The 27,135-nt window shown below is 35.6% G+C and overlaps 1 protein-coding gene across 1 annotated transcript; it reads right to left on the bottom strand.

Moving 5' to 3' along the window:
* Positions 1–9,717: 9,717 nt before the first annotated feature.
* Positions 9,718–19,197, bottom strand: LOC129257715 (uncharacterized). The gene is made up of 6 exons (XM_064106178.1): positions 19,180–19,197; positions 18,493–18,627; positions 16,724–16,855; positions 14,937–15,096; positions 14,266–14,350; positions 9,718–11,092 (listed from the first exon to the last, which is right to left on the bottom strand). Exons 1-6 carry the CDS (start codon positions 19,195–19,197, stop codon positions 11,086–11,088), a joined length of 537 nt encoding a protein of 178 aa, XP_063962248.1. The 3' UTR covers positions 9,718–11,085.
* Between the last annotated feature and the right edge of the window lie 7,938 nt (positions 19,198–27,135).

Genomic DNA, 27,135 nt, shown 5'->3' with positions numbered 1-27,135 from the left:
GAATTAACCTAATTTCATATAATAAAATACAAAAGAACAAGTGGGGATATGACATCATCAGCACATCTAATGAATATTCATAAAGACATGCCTAGAACTGTTTCGCCGGAATAATGCAAATCTTTAAATTTCAATAACTTCGTTATTTGTTATCCAATTTTGATCAAATTTTCAGCATTTTGCATTGTGAATTTTACTCTAATTATTGAGATATAAACACCTCTAGCCTGGATTGATGGCGACGTGTGATGTCGCAAAATCATTTGAAAACTGAAAAGTGATGTGTTGAAAATAGATAATTGAGGATATTCATATTTTATTACATCACAAAACAAGACGAAATATACATCAAAGCCGTAAGTGTTTTAAAGTTTGATGAATTAATGACTTTCCGTTCTAACAATGGATTCAAACTTCAGGAATAATTTCTTGCAAGACTGACCAAAAAACCTAATAGAATTTTCATGGCTCTTTATAATTCTGACCAATATAGGAAGCTAATCGTTTATTCTTGTTTTGGATCATTATCTACTTTCATTCTGATTTACATTGATAAAAAAATTATCTGCAGATGGTCAGAGACGTCTTCGACATCGTCGTGTTCCTGCTATACATGCGGTAAAGGACCTTAATAAAAGAAGTGTGTTTGGTAAGAAATCCTATTCATCACTTTACTCATACTTTGATAGTTTCAGAATAAATTAATAAACGAGGAGTCTCCACAATATCAATAATTTGAACGCCCCTGCATCTCGTCTGCAATACGTGATTCAATACAGCAGTAGTGCTAACAAAGATGATGATAATTAAATTGACCCTAAATAACCTTTGACCCGTTATCATGTCATCTGAAACTCGTGCAAAATAATAAGAAATACTGGACTGCCCTTATGTACAAGTTTCATGAATTACATGATATTTCAAAGAGATTCCAATGTTAATATATCCCCAAATGATCAATTCATGCGAGCTGAGACTCGTGCAAGATCACTGATACTTTATTCCCCTTATATCCAAGTTTCATGAAATGGGTCCATATACTTTTTTTTCAGTTATGATATTAACGACGCTGCCGTCGGAATAGCAGCGCTTAACTTTACAGTGTACGTTAAGTTTGAGCTAAAAGGTGCAATAGTTGGCAGCATTGAAATGTTCAGGAAAACATTACTTGATACAATATGCTATAATACTTTATGCAATATGAGATAAAGTAAACTAGATCCTCTCTTTAAGGGGTACTCGAGCTCCAGGCCAAAAAATACATGTAATATGATTCGAACAGATAAAAAAAATCAGACAAACGCCACAGTCTGAAAATTTCATCAAAATCGGACAAGGAATAACGAAGTTATGACATTTTAAAGATTTGCATTATTTCGGGGAAACAGTTCTGTGCATGTCTTCATGAATATTCAATTAGCAAACTGACTTATTTTTGTGTCTTATTAGACAATTTACATGAAATCAGGTTTATTTGATATATTGGCAATTGATTTAATGCATTAGATATTCACTGCTGCAACGTACTTCAATATAATTATATTAGGGAGATATATCATACACACATGCATGAAAATATAAAATGTTTAGGATTTCATGTAATGACATAATAAGAAAGAGGACAATGGGGATGTGACATCATCAGCCCACATAATTAATATTCATGACAATGTACATAACCGTTTTCACATAATAGGCCTATTGCTAAACTTTAAAACTCAATAACTTCGCTATTATCCGATTTGATAAAATTTTCTGCATTTTGCTCGATGAATTTTACACTTTTTATTTTAATTTAGATATAATTGTTTTCAGCCCAGAGTACACCTTCATCTGTATCGTGCACTAGATTAAATATACTCAATAATCAGTGCCTGAACTTGAATGATCGTTAAGCAATAAAGATTCAATAATGATTTTCTTTATAATTAAAGAACATAACAAGTGAAGCGCCTCTGGCAGTCTCGCCTACATTACGCGATTGAATATAGCAGCAGTGCTGACTTAAACAAGTGGAATGCCTCTGACCGTCTCACCTGCATCACGCGATTCAATATAGCAGCAGTGCTGATTTTGAAAACTACTATAACTCGCACAAGATGTTCAGTGATACTTGGTTACTCTTATTTCCACGTTTTATGAACTAGACCAATACACTTATAGAGATATGATGGCAATTCAACAAATACCCCCAACGTGGCCAAAGTTCTTTGACCTTGATCATGTGACCTGAAACTCGCACAGGATGTTCAGTGATACTTGATTACTATTATGTCCAAGTTTTATGAACTAGACCAACACACTTTCAAATTTATGGCTGTAATTCAACAAATACCCCAATTCGGCCAAAGTTCATTGACCCTAAATGACCTTTGACCTTGGTCATGTGATGTGAAACTCATGCAGGATGTTCAGTGATACTTGATTAACCTTATGTATAAGTTTCATGAACTAGGTCCATATATTTTCTAAGTTATGATGACATTTCAAAAACTTAACCTTAGGTTAAGATTTTGATGTTGATTCCCCCAACATGGTCTAAGTTCATTGACCCTAAATGACCTTTGACCTTGGTCATGTGACATGAAACTCAGGCAGGATGTTCAGTAATACTTGATTAACCTTATGGCCAAGTTTCATGAACTAGGTCCATATACTTTCTAAGTTATGCTGTCATTTCAAAAACTTAACCTCAGGTTAAGATTTGGTGTTGACGCCGCCGCCGCCGTCGCCGTCGCCGCCGCCGCCGCCGCCGTCGGAAAAGCGGCGCCTATAGTCTCACTCTGCTATGCAGGTGAGACAAAAATGACAGTAAAAAAAATATTTACAAAAAACACCATTCATATATTATACTACGTTCATTGACTCTAAATGACAGTTGACCTTGATCATGTGACATACGACTTGTGCAAAACGATCAGTGATAATATGTCCACGTTTCATGAACTACTAGCAGAGCCCGTGGAAATTCCACGGGTTTTGGGGGTGTGATTAAGTTAAATAGAATTTGTTGTAGATTGACAGGTTTATTCAAGATAGGGAAAGAAATAAACATTTGATTTTTTTAAGAGAACATTTTAGAAGGTTGTGGTTGTGGTTTTAAAGGAATGTGAAAGTTAGGTTCTTATTTGAAGTCATAATTTGTTTTGAAAAATATATGATTGATTAAAGATAATAGTGAGAAAGTAAAAAGTGAAATAGAGTTTAGGATTTTGGTTAATAAAAGAAATACAGATAAGAGAATTAAAATGCTAGTGAAGTTGGACGAATATGATATTGAGTTAAAGTAAGGTTTAAAAATATTGCACCTCATTTTAACTATAAAAAGGGAAGTTTAAAAAGTATTTGGTTTCGGAGGATTTACATTAACCCTTTTATTTACTTGTTCAACGTATTTCATTGCATAACTGATATTCATTTTATCGCCCCCGCCTTTTATTTTTTTTTACTGTTTTTTTTTCTCTATTGGTCCCAAAAAGTAAAGAAGGAAGAAAACATTTTGAAAAGACGCAAGTTTATTTATTTTTATATTTTTTATTTTTTTGGTCTCCTTTATTACTAAAAAATGGATTAAACAAAGAAAATAATAAGGAAGTATAAAGGAAAGGAAGGACGAAAGAAAAGAAAGAAGAAGAAGTGAAAGGTAAAAAAAGGATAAATAAAAGGGAAAAAAGGAAGAACAAAGTGACAGGAGTCAAAGGGAGAAAAGTGTAAAATAAAAAGAAAAAAGAAAAAAGTATGAAAGCAATGGGGAAAAAACAAAGAACAAAAGAATCAAAGAAGGAATGATGAAGCAAGCAAATTTAGATAAAAAGAACGAAAGACAGAAAATTCATAAAAGAAGAGGAAGGCCTTATTTTCGCCAATAATTTGGGCACAATATAATAAGGAAGTATAAAGGAAAGGAAGGACGAAAGAAAAGAAAGAAGAAGAAGTGAAAGGTAAAGAAAGGATAAATAAAAGGGATAAAAGAAAGAACAAAGTGAAAGGAGTCAAAGGGGAAAAATGTAAAAAGAAAAAAAGTATGAAAGCAATGGGGAGAAAACAAAGAACAAAAGAATCAAATAAGGACATTATTATGATCGCTAACTTCAGTCCATATCGCAATTACGGCGAAGGCGAAGTCCAACTGAGAATTAAAACGAAGGCGTCGAGATCGAAGCCGAAATACACTCGTTGCCGATGCTCGATGTGGCTGAAATTTAGGTTATGGATTGATAAATCTGGACAAAATTATTATATTGTGCCAAAATTAATTGGCGAAAATCGCCCGGTGCGAAAGTGCATTTCAGTTGTGACAGAAGGCCAAAATCTCATTTCACGTTCACTTTAAATTCTACACATGATTCAAATAAAATATCTCACCATGTTTTATATATTTTTCCTTTTAAACGGTATTCGAATGTGGTTACGCCTTGTTTTTGTTTTCCACAGTAATTATTGCATGTATGAACAGAAGTGAAATATTTGTTAAGCACTGTGTGAATGTTGTGTGATCATGGAGCTATGGTGTGATGGTATTCTAATTAATTCATCATTTTGTTATAAGACTGTAAACCTGGTGGATGTGAGGGAGTGGCCTGGATGAAAGGAAAGTGAACATGTGTCCAATTACTGATTTGCATATGTGCATTCCCTACATTCCATGCAAAGAGTAAAGAAGAAGTCCACCCCACGAAAACATTAATTTGAATTTAAGGAAAAATCAAGTATTGCAGAAAATTTCATAAAAACTATGATTCAAAATTTAAAAAATTACTATTTTGACATTGAGAAATTTGCCTAATTTTACAAAACAATTATATGCTCATCTTGGTCAATGTGCAAATTACAGAATCGATTACGTCACACACACACTCTAATTTCTTGTGTATTTTTTGTTTGATAAATGTACATGACATGTATATTTTATTTTAATTTTCTCATTTTCTTTAACAAATTTTGAGAGGGATATTTAATTCCTCCATTAACATTCGTAGTTTCCATAAATGTAACATATTGTGATTCGATGAAGAGTTTTTATATCAAATTTGCTAAAATTGATATAATAAAATGCAACCAAAATTTAGAAAGTAATGTGATGTGAGTGACATAATCAACTCTATTTGCATACCATTGTTTTGTGTATATAACTGTTTTGTGTTAAAAAAGGGAAATTTCTCTATTAATTCAAAGATTTTTTGTCGATGTGCACTTGACTTTTAACTCACTTCCCTTCCCACCCCTGCCCAAATAAGTGTAATCAAGAACTTGAAAGTAAAAAGAGAATAAAGCTGGGTAGGAACGGGGAAGGAATATGATTTAAAGAAAAAGCAAAAATATATCCACACCATCCCCCGAAAAAAAAAAAAAAAAAAAACATTCCGGCGGGTTCGGTCCAGGGTCCCTGCACTCGTACAAACGTTATGCTTACGTAAATCGCCACAGATCGCTTTCACAATACCATCGGGTTTTTAATACCATATAAAATGTTGTAAGTCTGTGCGCCGCTGTTGACCAATCAGAACGCGGCGTTCGGAGCGAGACGATCCACGTGACGCGTCTGTCGTCTGTAATGGTCGAACGTCGGGCTACAACACGCAAGTCTACGGGGATTTTCGGTGGAAGAATCGGACGACGACTTCGTCGTGCGAGGTCGTGATGGGCTGGGAGTGCGGCGAGTCCGTGAAGAGTGGCAGGCCCGACACGCGGTGCGATTTTGGAGCCCGGGCGTGGCGGATCCTGGGAGGAGATACGGTTCAACCGATCACCCCCCCCCCCTTCGGGCTAAGAGTATTCATGTAATAGATATCTATAAACTTTCAAAGTTATTATTGGAATTTTACAATTACACCTAAAATTGCCAAGGTTCATTGACCTTAATAAATGACCTTTGACTTTAGTCATGTGACCTGAAACCTGTATGGGATTTTAAGTGATACATACTCTTATGTCCAAGTTTTAAGACCTAGATCAATAAATTTTCAAAGTTATAATGGTAATTCAACAAATACCTCTAACATGCCCAAAGTTCATTGACCGTAGCCAGCCATGTGACCTTAAATTTGGGCAGGATGTTCAGCAATACTTCATTATCATCGTGTCCAAGGTTCATGAACTAGGTCTATATACTTTCTAAGTTATGTTGTCATTTCAAAAACTTAACCTTAGATTAAGATTTCAATGTTGACGCTGCTGCAGCCGTCGGAAAAGCGGCGTCTATACGATAGTCTCGCTCTGCTAAGGAGGCGAGACACTTAATTACCAAACCGTTTCGGTCTAACCTGTAAAGCAGAAGCGAGACACAAGCACCGCTTTTCCGATGACAGTTGGAGTCATCAACATTCAAATAATGTTAACCAACGTTAAGTTTTGAAATGTCATATTTCAATGAATATTTTCATGAAATTTAAAGGGAAAATCATTGAGTATATATCATTAAGTTTGTTGACCTCAAATGGCCTTTGTTTGTGACTAAGTAACTTGTTTTTCATGTTATATCACAATTTTTTTACAGATAATAATGAACAAAATATCAATTCTTATCTACATCAATAATCTGAAACAATCTTTGACCTTGACCCAGTAACCTGAACTTATACTCCTCTAGTTTGTGGTTTCTAGCAACTACCATATCCACATTTAACGTAAAACTAACCGATAATTTCACAATTATTTTACAAAATCTAAATCGTTACCTAAAATTACCTTTGACCTTTATCTAGTGACCTGAAATAACATTCACACATTGCCGATACCTGATAACGATTACAAAATTTCAAGATGATTTTGAAATTATGAGTGTCTAATAGTACATTGAAATTCGAATTAATGGCTACCAAGAATAATAATTTACATGAGCATACGGTAAGCTTTAGTTGCTGGAACAATGTCAAAGGTCATTTCAGATCAAAATATTTTGTTCATTACTAAATATTAAAAACAAAATAAAGTTGAACTTGTGGGGTGGTTATTTAATATTATGAACGATATTAATTAAATAGCATATTTCCAATTCAATGTCAAATGTCTATGGAGGTCTATAAACTTCGGTGTAAATTTTTTGTGTAATTTTGACAAAATCGGTATTTTATCGAAATTTGTTTTCGTATTATATTTTTGCCACATTTTCATCAGTAAATGGACATAATTATTTACATTCATTTAATGGAGTAATAGAAAAGAGGAAATGTTTGATATCAGCGCCACACAGTCAATATTTTTGGTACATTAAATTGCATAATGCAGGCGAAACTGCCAGGAGCATTCCACTTGTTATGATTATAATAAAAAGTGGTGATTTATTAATAATGAATGGGAAAACCCCTCCATTCTTCGATTCTTTTCTAACTTTGTCCCACTTATCAGACTTGGTAAGAAAATAACATTATTAATTTCTATTATAGAGAAATATTGCCAGGCCATGTGCCATGATCGACCCTATACCGTGTATCGTTTGTGCACTCATTTTAGAGTCCACACGTTGTTTTGTTTTCATCTTACAGATTAAAACAGTATACTTCATAATTCATTATTATTTTAGTATTCATTCTTATAATCCTATTATCATGGATGTTCGCTATTGTTCTTTCCAATTTTATATAAACCCCTCAAAAAACGTTTGGAAAACTGAGTTTGACCATTAATTTCTCCCAACTACCAATTTTACACAATGCACATTTGACATCATTCAAAAGATCATTTTATTTTCTTTAAAATGATACCATGCTTGTTACGATCATGCCATCACAAAAAGAGTAGGATTCAAAAGTGTTGGATGAGGTCTGAATTGAAAAGCTGCAAAACGAGCAAAAAAAGTTTGGAAATCTGACTTTGGCCATTAATTTCTCCCAACTCCCAATTTTACACAATGCATATTTTATATCATTCAAAAGATCATTTTATTCTCTTTAAAATGATACCATGCTTGTTAAGATCATGCCATCACGAAAAGAGCAAGATTAAAAGTGTAGGATGAGGTCAGAACTGAAAAGCTGCAAAACGAGCAGAAATAGTCATGAAGGGTCAATACAGAACATGATTCTTTTGTCTGTGTCAATACAGATGAAAATCCATTTAAATCAAGCCCCTGCTTCTGTAGTTTTGGTTTTGTGAGATAACATGGTTTGAGTCGTGGTTTGAAATACCCATGCATGTTTGTTTGTTTGTTATGCGTTTGATTGTGCAAAGGTGTGTTTGATTACATGTTAATGTTGATGTTAAGGTGCATGAGAATAATTAAAAGAAACCGCTGAGAAACTTACTCATCACCACTGAAAAAAAGAACAGTGACATTCAATATTGTGTAATTTTGCAACTCTTAAATTTTGACCTTGCGGCCCTTTTTAAGGCACTGCACCTCCATTTGAACCATAATCACATCACGTAGGGTATCATTTTAAAGAAAATTAAATGATCTGTTCATTGATATTAATTACACATTGACATTTACTAAAACTGATGTGAAATTATCGATCAAAGTCAAAAGAAATCGCTGAAAAACTCACTCATCACCACGGAAAAAGAACAGTGACTTTCAATATTGTGTCATTTTGCAACTTTTGAATTTTGACCTTGCCCCACATTTCAAGGGACTGCACCTCCATGTGAACCATAATCATATCATGTAGGGTGTCATTCTAAAGAAAATTAAATGCTCTATTCATTGATATTAATTACACATTGACATTTACTAAAATCGCGGAGGAGTAATCGATCAAAGTCAGATTTCCAAACTTTTTTTGAGGAGTTTATATAGTGAGGAAAGTTTAATTAATCAATAGGCCTACTGCTATCTCTCTATTTCATTTATAGTGGAGGAGCCTGTGGCTAAATTGATTTATGCACTTTAATTCTCTATTTCTATGAGTGCACAAACCGTCGGCTGATTTGTCCGCAAGTCTTAAATATGGATTACACTAGACAAGCGATTTGAGCTCAGTCGCGTTTTGATGATATTATGTGTTCATAATTTAGCACCTTCTTACCTTCGGGTAAACTTGACCAATCCAAATGATGTACATGAAAATCATACCAGACCAGACCAGAGAGAAAGTGGATATTTACGCGTGCCCAAGTTTCGCACTGATTGTTATAAGTGTAGTCCAATTGTATCTTCAATATTTGAATGGAATAAGCTTGATAATTCAATTAGAACGGCTCCTTCTGTCATTTCATTTAAGATAATGTTTATTAGAACTTGTAATTTATAAATAACTTGCGTAACACCCACTGTTGTGCGTATTTTGTGTTAGCATGACCTTGATGATTTGGTGTATATTATCAGTATTTTCAAGATGTCGTTCTTAGTTAATTTGATTAATTAATATTTGATTATACGTCAAACGAGTGACCGTCTGCGTTTTGTTTGCTGCTAAGTTTGTTAATGTTTCGTTTTACATTCAAATGCTAATGTGAATCTTAATGCCGTAACATTCTGTACATACGTTATGCATTTTGTAAATATGTTTATTGTTATTCAGGGCCCCATTGAAGACCACTACTTATTTGTGAATGGGCTACCCTGTCAAAATATCAGAAATAAATAAATAAATAAATCTCATATATTCATTTTCTTTCACTCGTGTTGAAATTAACTGTTGATACAACAAATGAATATGAATTGTGTATCCTGTATTGCAATTAAACAATGATTTCCATACATAAAGAAATATGTGCTAAGTCAAAACATGACAGAACACCACTATATTACAGACTGCAAATGAATTATGTAATATAAAATATCACTTGTCCACATATTATTTATTTGTTAATTCATTCCCCCTCCAGTGATTGCATCACAATGAAAGGGGGGAGGGGGGTTGGAGACAAAACATCATTCAAATGTATGAATGTATCGTGAATTGTGACAGATTGCCAAACAAAATGAAATCAAGAATAATACCCTGAATAGGCCCCCATAGACCTAGATCATACCGTTATACACCCAACTGCATACCCACTCACTGGTCCATGGGAATAAAAGAATACTCCGAATAGGCCCCCATAGACATGATAGACCTAGATCATACCATTATACACCCAACTGCATGCCCACTCACTGGTCCATGCATGGGAATAAAAGAATACCCTGAATAGGCCCCCATAAAGCTAGATCATATGGTTATACACCCAACTGCCAACTCACTGGTCCATATACAACATCTATGGGAATACAATTCTAGCTTTACAAGTTTGGGTATTTGGAATGTACATGGCTACTATACTTCTCACTTATGTAGTAAAATTACCTACACTACATGGTAAATTGAGGAATAAAACCAATTTATTTAGTCAAGAAATAACAGAGTTTTGGTATATGCTCTTCAATTGAAGAAGCCGCTTAGTGCATGGGAAAAAAAGGGGTGGAACAAATAGAAAAGAAATCTGGCAAAGTTATTATGCACAGACAGTCATAAGGATGTTACTGTAATCACTAATAGAGGAATTGTAAATCCATAAGATATAATTATTCTCACGATGCAAATCAATGTAAACCATCAAACCACCATCAAAGCCATCTGCAAAACTATAACAGCAAGGCAATGCAAAAACTATAAGACCTAACTCCTTAAAAGAGCATTGTAAAAGACTTGCAATCAATGCAATTAAAATGTAATTTCTATAATTGATCATGAGCATTGCAATTAATCAAACTTTGCAATTGCTAGCCTATATCCTGCAGCAGAAAGAAAACATTGATTGACTATAGTTGCTACTGATCCTCTAATTGCAATTTTACACATATGCAATAGATCTGTGGAAGAAACAAGCTATCAACCCATTAGAAGACTACTTATGGATTTTAAGACCTAAAATTGATTTGAAATTGGTTGCAAGTTTCTTGCAACTAACCCCAGAGTTGATCAAGGTCTGTTTCCCAAGCTGTCAGACACATATGTCAATGCCTCTCCATGTCAGAAGGGCCAAGTCCATTGGTAGATCTAATGCTCACTCAGACAGTCTTCTCTGGATCTTATGACTGGTCTAGAACCTTGAAATGTCTCTGCCGAATAGAAGAGTCTAGGTCCAATCAACAGGGACCTGCATACGAAGTCGCCAGCTGCCAAGACGTGTCAGGTATGCTGATCGCCACAAATCCATGAACTAAATCCTGATTAAAGAAGAGAAATTAGGGAAATTAAAGTCTGACTCTTAATGTGTCCATCTCCATCAAGGTGTTAATTGTCTCTTCAATTCGCAGTACATCTTGAGAAATTTACTTGATTCAGCACATACTGAGCTTTTAAGAAAACAAGAAGATGGAAAGAATATGAATTTCTGATTACAATTAGGGGCATTTTAAATTGATTTCCCCTCAAGGTTTCATTCTTCTTTTAGGACATGATTTAATCAGTGCAGCTTACATTGTGTCTTGAGGGCAGGTGTCTCAGTCAGGGCCTTGAGACCAATCTCCTACATAGGCCAATATTCCAAAGCCTTTGTAGACATAAGGAGGGATGTCTTCAGGTCCAGGGTGGGCCAACAGATTAGCTAGGTAACGACCTTGCTTTCAATAGATTGGGAGGACGTTCTCACCACTTGTGATGTTAATAGAGCTTATGACAATTTCTGGACCAGATTCCACTTCTTTTTCAATAAACATTTTCCTTATGAAAAATCAATCAATAAGAAAAGAGGATATCACCCATGGATAACCAGGGACATTATGCAGTCAATAAAGAGGAGAACTGTTCTTTATAAGCGAAGTATTAAGGATAAAATGGATGAAATAATAAATAAATACAAGAAATATAGGAACAAATTGACAACAATCATACGTTGCTCTCATAAGTCACATTATTCCTCACAGTTTGAACGAGAAAGGGGAAATATTTCCTCTACTTGGAAAACTGTGAAAGATATATTAGGTAAGCGAAATAATCTAAATACCCCAAACAAGTTTATTCATGATGGAAAGGAATGTACCTCAGCAGGTGCAATTGCAAATACATTTAACAACTATTTTGCAAATGTTGGTCCAAATCAAGCTAAGACAATAGATACACATGGTACCAATTTTAGGAAATACCTGCACAACTTGTCACAATCTTCCATCTTCTTTAAGCCAACTGATTATCTTGAAATTCTGAATATAGTGCGTACTCTTACGAATAGTTACTCTTGTGGTTATGATGAATTAAGCACGTCCTTGTTAAAGCAGATTATCGGTTTAATTATAACCCTGGTGGTACACATCTGTAATCTATCTTTGTCAACAGGAGTATTTCCCTCTAGTTTCAAACTTGCCAAAGTGGTTCCAATTCACAAAAAAGACAATACAGCGACCGTATCTAATTATAGACCAATCTCAATACTACCCAGTTTATCCAAAGTTTTAGAGAGAATTGTTTATAACAGGCTTTATAAATTTCTGGATGATCATAAGTATTTGAATTCTGAACAATATGGATTTAGACGATCCAATTCCACTGACCTTGCACTATTGAAGTTTTATGATCGTGTTTCAACTGCCTTAGCAGCTCGCGAGCATGTTATTGGTGTATTCATGGATCTCAGCAAAGCTTTTGATACACTTGATCACTCGATTCTACTTTGTAAATTGGACCACTATGGAATACGAGGTGTCGCACAACAATGGCTTTCAAGTTATTTATCTCTTAGAAGACAATATACTCATTACAAGGGTACTGACTCAGATGTTTGTTCTTTAACATGTGGTGTCCAACAGGGGTCTATTCTAGGCCCACTACTATTTCTCATTTACATTAATGATATTTGTGATGTTTCAGCTGCTTTGCATTACACTTTATTTGCAGATGATACTAATGTTTTCACCTCACATCGTGATGTAAATGTTCTAGAGCACAAAATGAATTCATAACTTCCGAAGCTGACATTATGGTTCAGGAGTAACCTATTATCCCTGAATTTAGGAAAAACAAAATTTGTTCATTTTCAGGGGAGGAAATCTACTGGTAACAAACAAATAAGCATTAAAGTAGATGGAGTTGAAATAGAACAAAAGGCAGTGTACACAGTTTCTAGGTGTGTATGTTAATCATAATCTAGTCTGGAGTGATCATGTCACTCATATTGTTCCCAAAATTTCTAGAAATATTGGCGTATTGTATAGGGTAAAAACATTTTTTTAATGATAGGATATAACTGATGATATTCAATACTCTTGTACTGCCACATATTTCATATTGCAATGTTCTTTGGGCTACATTTAAAGTGTCAACTACCAATATATTTCTCCTGCAAAAGGAATCAGTTCGCATATGTACTGTGTCTAGTTACAGAGACCATACAAATCCCTTATTTGTAAAGCTGAAGTGCTTGAAGGTAGAATATATACATTTTTTGCAAACTGCCTTATTTATGTTTCGTTTTAATGCCAATATGCTGCCTGACTAATTTTCTTCAATGTTTCAGCCTAACAGCACTGTCCATTCATATAGCACAAGACAGTCATCGAACATACATTTGGTTAATCCCCGCAATGCATTAGCTCATAAATCTATCAGACACCGTGGTTCAGATTTTTGGAATTCTCTTCCACATAATATTCGAAATTTGAAAACCTCACATTCTTTTAAATTGGCTGTAAAGCACAATCTCCTTTCAAAATTACAGAATCTATAAAGTGCTAGTAACGTATACATGTAAGTAATTTTGTTTCCTTTCTTTCTTTTCTTCGTAACTGAAGATTAAGAATTTATCTTTGTTGAATTAGTATTACCATATATTTATAACAATTTGAAACTTAATTGTTATATCTCGGCAGTATATCACTTTTATATTCTTCTCTTTCTTTCCTCTCTTCCTTATTCTTACATTTTTATTTTGTTTGCTTGGATGCAAAACCAGTTTAAAGGTGCTTCAACCAATCAAGTTTTTAGCTTATGTTGCAACACCTTTGTATGTTCATTATTTACTTGTGTTTGATATATATATTTATATATTATCTGTGTATTCTTTTACATTGTACATTGTGAACATACATGAATAAATAAATAAATAAATAAATAAATAAATAAATAAATAAATAAATAAATAAATAAATAAATAAATAAATAAATAAATAAATAAATAAATAAATAAATAAATAAATAAATAAATAAATAAATAAAATAAATAAATAAATAAATTCTATCACTAATTTCCATCCTCAAAGAAATACAATACTCTATGAAATTCTGAATTTGGCTCTTCATTTGCTTCGAGGTCCATTAATATAAAACAGCATGCATCTCATGTGACTCATCAGCTGAAAAAGTTAATGAATGTAGGCATTGAATGCACATTTATCTATATACTGACCGTGGAGCAAGACCAGTTGACCATACCACTAGACCACAAGGAAGAAATCTACCATCAGACAAGGTCACGCCATCAGCTTCCACTTCTTTAATGAAAGATAATAAAATAAATAATAAATTTCTCTGTAAGCTTTATTGCATGAAACTCTTACTTACGTCCTTTGCGTTCTTCATGGAGAGAACTATTAAGCTTGATGAAAATAAAATTGTGGAAGTAAAATACAATGCTTCTTATTGTTATCAAGAAATATAACTTTTATAAATAATTTGTTCTTCCTGATGTTTGGATTATAAGCTTTTCTGGTATCTGTATAATAAAAGCAAAACACTTCATTTATTTCAATATATGTGAATGTGTATAATCCCAAATCTAATGACCCATTGAGTTATTTCACTTATGGTACTGAATTGCCACGAACAATAACACCAAACTTGAAATCACCCACTATGTTGCAATAATAATCAAATAAGATCAATGAGACTCATCATCCGAAGACGAATCATACGTTTTTGCATCTTGATAGAGAACAGAAGCTTGATGTCACCGTTATTCATCACCATAGTAACTGGTTCTAAACGATAGCCCCTCTTGGAATTTGGAATTTATGCATGCTTAATAACTAAACTGTGATGAAGGACAGTTAAATCATCACATTTCTCTATATGACTTACTATTGATATTGGCCTGTAATAATTCCATCTGTTTCCTAGCTTTAATCTTCTTGACGGCATACTGTTGTAGCTTCTGATTGAAAGCACCCAGTACCTTCCGACCTTCTATTAGGGAAACCAGGACCAACTTCTGTTCTTCCTTGTAAAGTCTGGAAACATCCTGGACAAAATGTTAAAAAATACAAACTTGTGTATAATGCCAGTACCCTGCAAACAATAGTCCACTCTTACCATCTTTTGTCTGTTGGTTTGTGTTTTGATTTGTAATTCATGATTAAGACTAGGAATTTTATTAAACATTTGGTATTAAGCATTTTGAAGTAATATCATAGAATGCACCTTTAGAGATCAATAGACTACTGATTCAGCATGGTATTACATTTTATGCATTCACATTTCACTCAGCAACAAGCCCCTAAAGACAAGCTGTTCTATTCACCAGCTTTTTATGAAAATGTTGCTACACCTACATTGTGATTTGTCTTAGCATATACCAAGGAACTTAATGTCAAACAATTATTCTTTCCAGTATCTCTATTATAGTCAACATCTGAATATCTCATTTCAAGGATCAGTGACATAATCTTAACAAAGAATACAAAAGATATGCTAATGAGCCAATCGTTGAATAAGCACAATCGTCGTATCACAAACCAATTTTGTCTAAGTTTTCTGCACAACCTGGTTCTGACATGAAAATTTCAAACTCGTCTTGCTCATCAATGCGTGAAGTGTTTGTCTCATATCAGGTATGAAAATAAAGAAGAATAATTGAATTATATGATTATGTAAAATGAAATATCATAAATTGTTTGCCTTTGAAGAATAAAGACATGGGAATCCCAGTTTCCTTTTTCTGGGACGCACTGTATATTAATAAATGCTTCATGTGTATTTTCATCTGTCAATCATATCTTTACTATTTTGTGATTCTAAACATGTACAATTTTACAAACCCATCCAATCCCCATCCTTGATGCCTTTAATAAGTTTGGGGCTCAAAAATCACCTCCACACCCCACTGACTACCAATAGACATTGCCTCTTCCACCTCCTCCAAAACCTTACCCCTCAGTGAATTCATTTAACACACTACACCAGAGGCAACCATTCAACAAATTCAAAGAATCATCTCTTATTCCTGCCACAATAAATTTAAATTTGTAAATACTGTTTTGATTTTCCTTTTCCGTTATACTTCACTGCATGCTTTTTTTTTGCATGCTTGTTTCTTTTTATTATTTTTCATTATTACTTTTTTATTATTTTTGTTCTTATCTTTATGTGTCAAGCCCCGAAGAAGACCATTTATGCAGTAAAACAAAGTGGCTTAGCACAGGGGCCGCGAAACAGTTCTGAAAGTGGGGGGGGGGGGGTGGCTGACCATGCAAAAAATCACAATCAGAGGGTAATTTTTGCGTCTTGTATACGATTTGGAAAAAAAGTGGGGGAGGGGCGGCTGGCTAAGCCCCCAGCACCTCCCCCCCTGGTTCCGCGGCCTCGGCTGCAATAAAGGTGAGTGAACTTACTTGCTACGTCCTGCTGCCATGTTTTTCATCATATTATACAAAAAAAATATATTTGAATCATTGATCAGTTGTCTAGCTATACTTAATTTAACTTTTGTGGGTGTTTTTTCTTTATGGGGTCAAATGGCAATCATGACAATGAGTATGCATAATATGTTGAATGCATTCCTTATACCCTTTTAATTATGATATGTAGTTTCAATGGAATAAATTCATATTCAAGGGAGGAGCTGCCCCCTAAGCTGCACCAAACTCAACTCCAGTTGGTCCACCACCAACAATAACAATGTGAAGAAGTCGTCTCTTATCCTGCTCTGTCATGTTTGGATGGAGTGCCAATTCAAAGTTACTGAGAATACAATTCCTGATGGCCCTAGCATCAGCAACTTCCTGCAATGGAATGGATACATAGCAGAAAAAAGAAGTCTTTCGTGTTTTATAAGCTTTTTGAAGGGTGTGCCATCAATGCTTGCAGAAAACAAGTGGAACGCCTCTGGCAGTCTCGCCTGTATTACGTGATTTAATATAGCAGCAGTGCTAACTTTGAAAACTACTTTAAAATAATCATTCACAAAAACACCATTCATATAATGACATAATACCACGTTCATTGACCATAAATGACATTTGAACGGTGACTTAAGACCTGTCAACTACACCCATGTCCACATTTCATTCACTCTATCCATAAATTTTCAAAGTTATGATGGTATTTCAACAAATACCTCCAACTTGACCCTACATGACCTTTGACCTTGGTCATGTGACCTGAAACTCAATCAGGATGTTTACTGATACTTGATTAACCTTATATATAAGTTTCATGAACTAGGTCTATATACTTTCTAAGTTATGATGTCATTTCAAAAACTTAACCTTCGGTTAAGATTTTGAAAATAATTCTCCCAACATGGTCTAAGTTCATTGACCCTAAATGACCTTTGACCTTGGTCATGTGACCTGAAACTTGAGCAGGATGTCCAGTAATACTTGATTAACCTTATGTACAAGTTTCATGAACTAGGTTCATATACTTTTTAAGTTATGATGTCATTTCACAAACTTAACCTTAGTTTAAGATTTGATGTTGACGCCGCCGCCGCCGTCGCCGCAGCCGCCGTCGGAAAAGCGGCGCCTATAGTCTCGTTCTGCTATGCAGGCGAGACAAAAAAGCACGTTCGGATGTGGTCAATTTAAATCATAATTTTATTACTGTACCTCTGTTAATCTATAAAACTATAATTTTTTTCTTCTAAATTTTCCAACTTCAAAAAGCATATGTTGTTGTACATTTGGTCCATTGACATGCCAATTTAACTGAGTGGCAAATTCTTTTTATTCTTATTGTTTACTTGTTGCTTCCTTTTGCACCAACTACATAAATACTGAAAATTTTATTAATAGAAATGATATCTTTTTCCATATTTGGGTAGAGGTTTTATATAAAAAGGGATTTGTAAGAGCTTAAAAACACAAAGTACTAACAGGGCCCTGGAACCTTTTTTTTCAGGGGGTGCTGATGTAAATTCAAAAAGAAAAAAAAGTGTCACTACAGAGAATGGAGGCCATTTTGGTCCTGAAAAAATTGGACAAGCAAAAAAAAGGTTTCAATCAAAAGTGTAGGTAATTTTGGTTACATTTCTCCACCTTGCCACACCTACAAGAATTTCAGTGGGTTATTCAGCACCCCCAGCACCACGGCTTCCCAGGGCCATGGAATGTAACTATTATTATCATTATTAAAAGGGAAAAATACACAAATATATTCTAGTGTTGCTGTAGCTTGTTTGTGGTCTATATTATAATTGTTCCACTTTATATGTTTGTCATTTTGCCTCCGACGAAGATTCTGCTAGGATCGAAAGCTTAGGCCCCTTTTTGACTTTCTAAAATATTATTTTGATATAAATTTGATAATATAATACAAAATTCCTCCTATAGAACACTCTCATTTGATGCCCTCTGCATAAAAACTGTATACACATTCAGTTTAGTATACTACCATTGACATGATTGACATATATTACCTTTAGAAAGAAGGCATGTTCAGACACTCCTGGAACCCCAAAGGTACTACTGATAGCCCCTACACCAATGACAAGCTTATCATAAATCAGATCATAACGAGAACTGTAATCCACAGCACTTTGACAAGTAAGAATCTGTCAAGAACGAAAATTGAAAAACATCAGTTATGATTTGGATGGTTATTTAATTTGATTGAGATATTCATGTTTATGAGCTAGCTACCACCCTGAACCAACACTTGGGACCTTTCGCAAACCTCACGGACGCTAATATTAGGGTCCCCTAACACAAAAGTGAACGCCTAATCATACACTTGATTTTTTGAGATTTATTGTACATTATAGTCAATAAAATCAAACGTAGAAAACTGCTAAGCTTTGTGTTACAGGGGGGTTACAGGCCCTACAGATCTGCTTTTCGTGTGCAAAATTCTTTCCCGCGACACCCGCACCATACATGCATGTACATTACGACTGATGGCTGGAGATATTCGAAATGTAGGACCTACAATAGATTATGACATGGATAAGAAAGTGGTTTTTCAAACAAATCGATTACATATTGAGTGAGGAAAAAGTTACTGAATTAATGCTTAGATATAGATCATTACAGTCCATCGAATTGATATTGCATTTAATGTGGATTATTGGTGGATCTCAGGCAATTGATTCCATTGGTCAAATCACCTCTCCAGCAGAAACCATTTCGCATGCGTTGATTATGTACACAGCAAGTATACGTCTGAACAAGGAGTTACCTTGGTCTGAACACGTACCAGCCGAAATTTATTTTGTTTACTCCTAGACAAACGATATGCCTCTAGCACACAATGTAATGGGCATTATGTTTTACTTTCCCCAGAAATGGGGATTAGATTCGAATTCCCGGGGGGACCACTTCCATTGATGAGTGGATACCAGGCACGACCATGCGGTTTCGAAAAGCACCATAAACAAGGGAAGCAAGGCTTTTCCAGATTATGAAAATACATCTCTTAACAAGTATTTAGCTTGTGAAACCCTATACAAGTATTGAAAACATATCCTTCTTTTTAGTATTTTAAACATCGCCTTTGACACCCTTATAAAGTTAAATAGGCCTATACGTAACGTACTTGCCAACTCTTTCCCTTTATACGCGTGGTCGCGCCTGGTATCCACTCTTCAATTGAAGTGGGCCCCCGGGCGGCCTCTCGAGCTCTGGGAGGAACCAAATGTGGCTTTGGAAAGTCGGCCTAAATCGGATATATCGCTGTTACCATAGTAGCAACCAGAATTTTGCACACGAAACGCAGATTGAATGTTTCTGTTCCAGATGCGAAACGAAAAAAATCTCATGTCACACAATTTGCATTGCAGGACAGAGTTTTACGACCATTACGACGGGCCCAAAAGTCTCTTCCAAAATCAACTACCGTCGCAAATAAGCGTTCGCGTTCTCCAACGAAAGGTCGGGAATAAAGCCCAGACGACTGCCCTGCCCTGACAAAGGCAGGATGAAACAAGAGTGTCGCTAAGGTGAGCAAGCAGCCCGCCTGTAAAGCGGAAAATTTAATAATTGGTCAAGCAAAAAAAGTGGAAGGTGGTGACTTCACCTTTGACTCTCTGACCTCAAAATCAATAGAATTCCCGAGATCTATGCTAGTATCATACACACCAAATTATACGAGCCTAGGTTTAAGTTAAACTAAAGTTATCGCGTTTACACAAGGACTTCAGAAGGATAACTGAAAACATATGTCAGTGTGACCTACTGACCTTGACCTTTGACCTCAAAATCAACAGGCTTCCTGGGATCCATGCTAGTATCAAACACACAATCATATGAGCCAAGGTTAAGTTAAACTGAAGTAATCGCGTTTACAAGGACTTCAGAAGGGTAAGATGAAAACATGTCATTGTGACCTTGACTGTGACCTGAGATCCATGCTAGTATCATACACACCAAATTATATGAGCCTAGGTTAAGTTAAACTGAAGTTATCGCGTTTACAAGGACTTCAGAAGTGTAAGATGAAAACATTTCACTGTGATCTTGACTTTTGACCTCAAAATCAATAGGCTTCCTGGGATCCATGCTAGTATCATATCAGCCAAGGTGTAGTTAAACTGAAGTTTCCACAGGGGGGCAAAACCGTCCGCCAAAAAAATTGACAAGCAAAAAAACACACACAAAAAAAAAGGTCTTCAATCACAAATAAAGGATTTTGTACCAGAAAAAAAATTGAGAAGCAAAAAAAAAAAAAAAAAAAAGGTCTTCAAGCTCGTCAAGGGGGGCAATAAAGGTCTTCAAGCTCGTCAGGGGGGCAAAAAGGGTCTTTCAAGCTCGTCAGGGGGGGGGGGGCAGACTGCCCCACCCCCGTAGGTACGCTAGTGACCACATTGTATGAGCCTAAGTTAAAGGGGAATCCAACCCAAATAAAAACTTGTTTTTATAAGAAAAAGAAAAATCAGACAACTAGATAAGTGAAAGTTTGAACAATATTGGACAAACAACAAGAAAGTTATGAATTTTTAAAAGTTGTAAATATTGGTAATCACTATACCCATGGAGGCTTCAAATTGGCCGCATATGTGATGTCATAGTGATGTAAGGCAAGGACTACTCTTCCATGTACTCCAATACATATTATGGCTAAAATGTCATTTTCCCCAACAGTTTTATTTCAAATTATATTTTTCTTTCATGAGGACATAAAACAATATACTACCTGGGCTCGATTTCACTAACGTTTTTTATGCATCGCTAACCCTTCGTAAGGGCTTGAACCCATCGCAACTTCGCAAACCCTATGGGAAAGTTGTCCTTGCCCCTTGTCATAATTTACTTACCCAGTTGCCAATTTAAAATCTACATACTATTAGTGATCCCAATTTTAAAGCAGCTATAACTTTCTTATTGTTTGTCCGATTTCTTTCAAACTTTCACCATTCTGTTTAATTTATTTTTCTCCTTCCCAACACAACATTTTATGGCCAAGGCTTGGATTCTTCTTTAAGTTAAACTGAAGTTATCGCGTTTACATGGACTTCAGAAGGGTAAGATGAAAACATGTCATTGTACGTGACCTTGACTGTGACCTGAGATCCATGCTAGTATCATACACACCACATTATATGAGCCCAGGTTAAGTTAAACTAAAGTTATCGGGTTTACAAGAAAAAGTTGAGGGACGGATCGACGGACAGAGGGACGGACACCGAGTGTGATACCATAATACGTCCCGTCAAGAAGGGCGTATAAAAAAAATCATCCCCTTTCTATTAGGACAGTTATAGGAGGAAAACGACAGGAAGGATTTTGAAGTTTTGATCTGCTATAACGAGGGTGGAAGTTGGGTAGACTCAGGGGGATCCAGGATTTTCCAAATGGGGGGGGGGGGAGGGGGCACTTCTGTTTTAACGGCATTTTTACATTACAAATTTTAATCTTGTGCCTCTCAAAGGGGGGGGGGGCGGGCCGGCTTTGCCCCCCTGGATCCGCCACTGGGTAGACTAACAACTGCACCCCAATCAGAGCCCTGACAGACGATCTTGCTGTTAAGATGATATTGGTCTATAAGCCTGAAGCCATGTCGTAGTTCCATTCTTCTGCGCGTGATCAGAAGAAGGTCATTTGCACTAAAATTACATGGGGGTTTTATATTCAATGAGATAAGCACCAACCATGGAGCTGCACCAACTTTTATGTCTTCATTATTTATATATTCTTTTGAATTGGTGTTTTCATTAGATGCATAAAAAACATCAATGCGTCCACTCATGACTGGTATTTAGCAGTTGGTCAAGTACTTTGTTATATAACGTGCTCATTGTATTCAAAGAAGAGATGCAACGAGTGTTCATTGGTGTGCAGCTATTCCAGTCACCTGTTCTATGCATTTTCTGCAGCCTGTTATATCAGGAATACTTATATATTATCTTGCTTTGAAACTTGCCCATCAATAAATGAAGGGTCATTTGACCAAAATTGTAGGTTAACTACGAAATGGTCTATTAATACTCGGTCACATTTGCTCTACGGCGGGGGTAAGGCGAGTCGAAAACAGCCGTTTTATTCATTTTTATTCAAACCACTTATTATGTAGCTGGTACAAAAAATGTTAAAACGGCTGTTTTCGACTCGCCGTACGGCCGCCGTAGAGCAAATGTGACCGAGGTATAAGATCCCGGATTGAGATGGGGCTGAAATGATCTTTGTAAATAGCAGATAAACATGGTCAATAGAGCAGAGCAGAAAATCATCTCCATTCTTCATTACATTTTAGACGGGTCAATATACGACCAAAAATAGCCTTACCCGGAACAAATTACAACAAATGATTTTTCAACGGTATTTTGTACTATTTGACCTAAGGAATAACATACTAAAAATCTCCTAAAATCCGCATCCGGGAAAGTGGTTATTTTCAAGATGGCGTCCAAGATGGCCGCCATTCACCGAACATGGATACAACTGACACATTATCCACCCTAGGATCCTATTTCGGTCCATATTCCATGGTCTGGGGGTACAAAAATTGATTTAGGCTAGAAAGAATTATAAGCCCTGCAGTGCACCAGGCAAATCCAAGATGGCGCCCAAAATGGCTGCCGTGGGCTGAAAATCCACAATTCATCTAAATTTGTTTTTTATTCAATGGTTTTAAGAGTGAAATAGTACAATGAAACAAGTTACAAGGACAGCCAGTGGTCTGGTGTGTCCAAAAATCCAAGATGGCTTCCAAAAATGGAGTTTAAAATGGCTGTTGATAATTAAAATGGACATAGTTCATTTCATATCCGCCTGGGACATAATGATTTTGGTGTCTAGACCATGATTTCAATGGTCAAATAAGACATCGGGACAAGTTACAAGGACAGTCAGTGGTCCAGTATGTTCAAAAATCCAAGATGGCTTCCAAAAATGGAGTCGAAAATTGCTGTTGCTACTTAAAAAACCGACATAGTTTGCTCAATGTCCAGAAATATGTTTTTTTTTATACCATGGTTAAATGGGTCAAATAATACATTGGGACAAAATACAAGGAAAGTCAGTGTGGTGGTATGTGTAAAAATCCTCGATGGATTTTTAAAATTGATTCTGAAATGGCTGCTAATACTAAAGCGGACATAGCTCATTTCATTTTGGCCTGGGATATGTGATTTTGATGTCTAAACCACTGGTTTCAAGGGTCAAATAATATATTAGGATAAGTTACAAGGACAGTAAATGGTCCGGTATGTCCAAAAATCGAAGATGGCGTCCAAAAATTGGTCTTAAAAATATGCTGCTGATACTTAAAACGGACATAGCTTATTTTATATCGGCATGGGAGATGCGATTTTGGTGTCTAAACCACTGGTTTAAGGGCCAAAATGATACATTAGGACATGTTTTAAGGCCAGTCAGTGGTCTGGTATGACCAAAAATCTGATATGGCTTCCAAAACTTGTTTCTATAATGGCCGTTGATACTTAAAAGTGTCATAGCTCGTTTTAAATCTGCCTGTGAGATATGATTTCGGTGTCTAAACTATGGTTTCAAGGGTCGAATTATACATTAGGACAAGACAATGGCAGTCAGTGGCTTAGTATGTCAAAAATTACAAGATGGCTTCCAAAAATGGAGTAAAAAATGTCTGATGTTACTTATATAAGGACATAGTTTGTTTAATATCTGTCTGGGGAATATGAGTTTGGTGTTGAAAGCATGGTTTAAAAGGGTCAAGTAAAACACTAGGGTAAGTTACAAGACCAGTCAGTTGTCTGTATGTTAAAAATCAAAGATTACTTTAAAAAATGGGGTGTAAATTTACTGTTGCTGTTTAAAAGTATGCATAGTTTATTATAGATACACCTTGGAGGTATGATTTTGCTGTCTATACTAAGGTTTACAGGGTCAAGCAATACATTGGGTTAAGTTGAAAGGACAGTCAGGTGTCAGGTATGTCCAAAAATCTAAATCTGCATGACAATTAAAAGTTTGCTTTATTTCGTTTATGACGTTTTTACTAAATAAATCGAAAGACCCTATCCCTCTTCAGTCTCCATTGCTTTATTTCGTCGGTTCTTAATTTACTAAATAAATCAGAATTGCATCTACTTCTTTTTGTCTCTATTGCTTTATTTCGTAAACTACTAGGCCTACTTTTAATAGTAAATTTCGTTAGTTATTTCGTCTATACGTTTTTACTGCATAAACTTCAAAATTACATCTAGCCCTATTCCTCTTCAGTCTCCATTTTCGTCGATTCCTAATTAACTAAATAAATCAGAATAGCATCTACTTCTTTTCAGTCCTTATTGCTTTATTTCGTCGTCTACTATACTGTATATGCTAAATAAATCTCTTTTCATATATGGTTCTCACAATTATGCTTTATTTCGTCTATCACGTCTTTTACTAAATAATTCAAATTGCAGTCCCTCTTAACAGTCTCCATTGCTTTTTTCCGTCAAGTAAAGTCTGCATAATTAATTAGATCCTCGTGATTCATGTTCCCCTTGATCCGAATTAAATCACTGTGTCACTCTTAGACAGTTTCCTATTTTCGATAATATGAATAGAATTGCATTACAACACTATAAACTACTCCTCGTGATCCAAGTCCCCCTCTAAAATAAAACGGCAATTAACCCGTTGACATTCATCTACCCCTCATTTCCCTCCTCTTTAACACCACTCTGCCACTTTTAGACATTTTCCTAGAGATGATAAATGGATATTTTCGATAAAAAGAATCATTAAAATCTAAGAAAAACACTATTCAACTGTCTAATTACTCCTCGTGATCCGAGTCCCCTTCCCGTGTCAAATTTCCCATAGGAGGGGACTTGAGTACTATTACTCGTGATCCAAGTCCCCTCCTAAAAATACAAAACGGCAATTAACCCGTTGATATTCATCTACCCCTCATTTCCCTCCTCTTCAAAACCACTCTGCCACTTTTAGACAGTTTCCTAGAGATGATGAATGGATATTTTCGATAAAAAGAATCATTAAAATCTAAGAAAATCACATTAAAAACACTATTTAACTGTCTAATAACTCCTCGTGATCCGAGTCCCCTTCCCGTGTCAAATTTCCCATAGGAGGGGACTTGGATAACTAGGAGTACTATTACTCGTGAACCAAGTCCCCTCTCCTAAAAATACATCTACCCCTCAATTCCCTCCTCTTCAAAACCAGTTTCCTAGAGATGATAAATGAATATTTTTGATAAGTGTCAGGAAAGAAATTTAATTATAGAATGTTTCAGTTAAAGTTTAAATATGTGTTTTACATATTTACTTGGTCCAGGTTAGGGTAGGCTTATAGACAAGCATGTACATTATGTTTAGAATATTTCAAAAGCAAGCGTTGGAAACGTTTGATATCCCCCCCTAGAGTGTACCAGGTTGATGTCATATTTTCATACAGGTGTCATAAATAGCCAATACAGTGCTCTAGCATTGATGAATGTAGGTGTACAGATGCACAGGAAGTGTCTTTTATTAATAAGAATGTGTTGCTTTATGCACTCATCTGTTATTGAAATTCTTTGAATTACTTTTTAGAAATTTTACAGTTAGTCCGAGTAACGCAAAGGCATATTAGGAGGTTAATTTAAGTAATTCAGGGAGAACCACCTAAGCTAGAATAGACTACAGATGTTAGTATATAGGCAGTCGAAGTTAAAACTGAGGGACTACGTCGGTGACGACCCCAGCTGCCGCCGGTTCTCCACCGACATGATTCGTCAAAATTCATGTCATCGTTGGGGGCTCGATCTCGTCCACTAATTCGTTGAAGCCACATCTCTCTGACCTGGGGGCTACTCATCAAGGGGCAACTGTCTGCGGAGGCCGAGTGGAAGAGACATCGGAAGCTGCGGAGGCCAGGAACTGGACCGACCACCAGGGCCGAGTGGGGCATGTCAAGCCAGAATAGATGTTGGGGGCTCAAGTCAACCTTTATTGTTAAGTTAAGTTATATTTTGTTATCAATATTCGTGTATATTTTCATGTACAATTATTGTAAAACAAATAAAAAGGAAACGACATTATGATTTAAAAGATTTGATTAAATCTTTTAATAACTGTATTTATCAGTTTTACTTATTTCTTACTTGGTGTCAAGCAGCAGTAGGTAAATAATAAAAAAGAGTCACTCCCACGTGACAATTGGAATCATTAAAATCAATGAAAATCACATTAAAAAACCTACTTAACTGTCTAATTACTCCTCGTGATCCAAGTCCCCTTCCCGCATGTCCCGTGTTAAGACTGTCCAGTTTCTCATAGGAGGGGACTTGGATAACGAGGAGTACTATTACTCGTAATCCAAGTCCCCTCTCCTAAAAAAAACGGCAATTAAACCGTTGATATTCATCTGCCCCTCATTTCCCTCCTCTTCAAAACCACTCTGCCACTTTAGACAGTTTGCTAGAGATGATAAATGAATATTTTCCATTAGAATCATTAAAATCAATGAAAATCTTATTAAAAACACTATGTAACTGTCTTATAGCTCCTCGTGATCCGAGTCCCCTTCCAGTGTTGAGACTGCCAATTTTCCATAGGAGGGGACTAGGATAAAGTCATACAGTTAAATAGTGTTTTCAGTGTGATTAATTTTGTTTTATTTACTGTTTTTGATCATTGTTTCATCAACTTGGAAAA

Source organism: Lytechinus pictus, chromosome 2 (assembly GCF_037042905.1).
Source record: "Lytechinus pictus isolate F3 Inbred chromosome 2, Lp3.0, whole genome shotgun sequence".
NCBI classification, from domain to species: domain Eukaryota; kingdom Metazoa; phylum Echinodermata; class Echinoidea; order Temnopleuroida; family Toxopneustidae; genus Lytechinus; species Lytechinus pictus.
The sequence above is the reverse complement of the archived record's forward strand: the minus strand, read 5'-3'. Positions and strand labels throughout refer to the sequence as shown.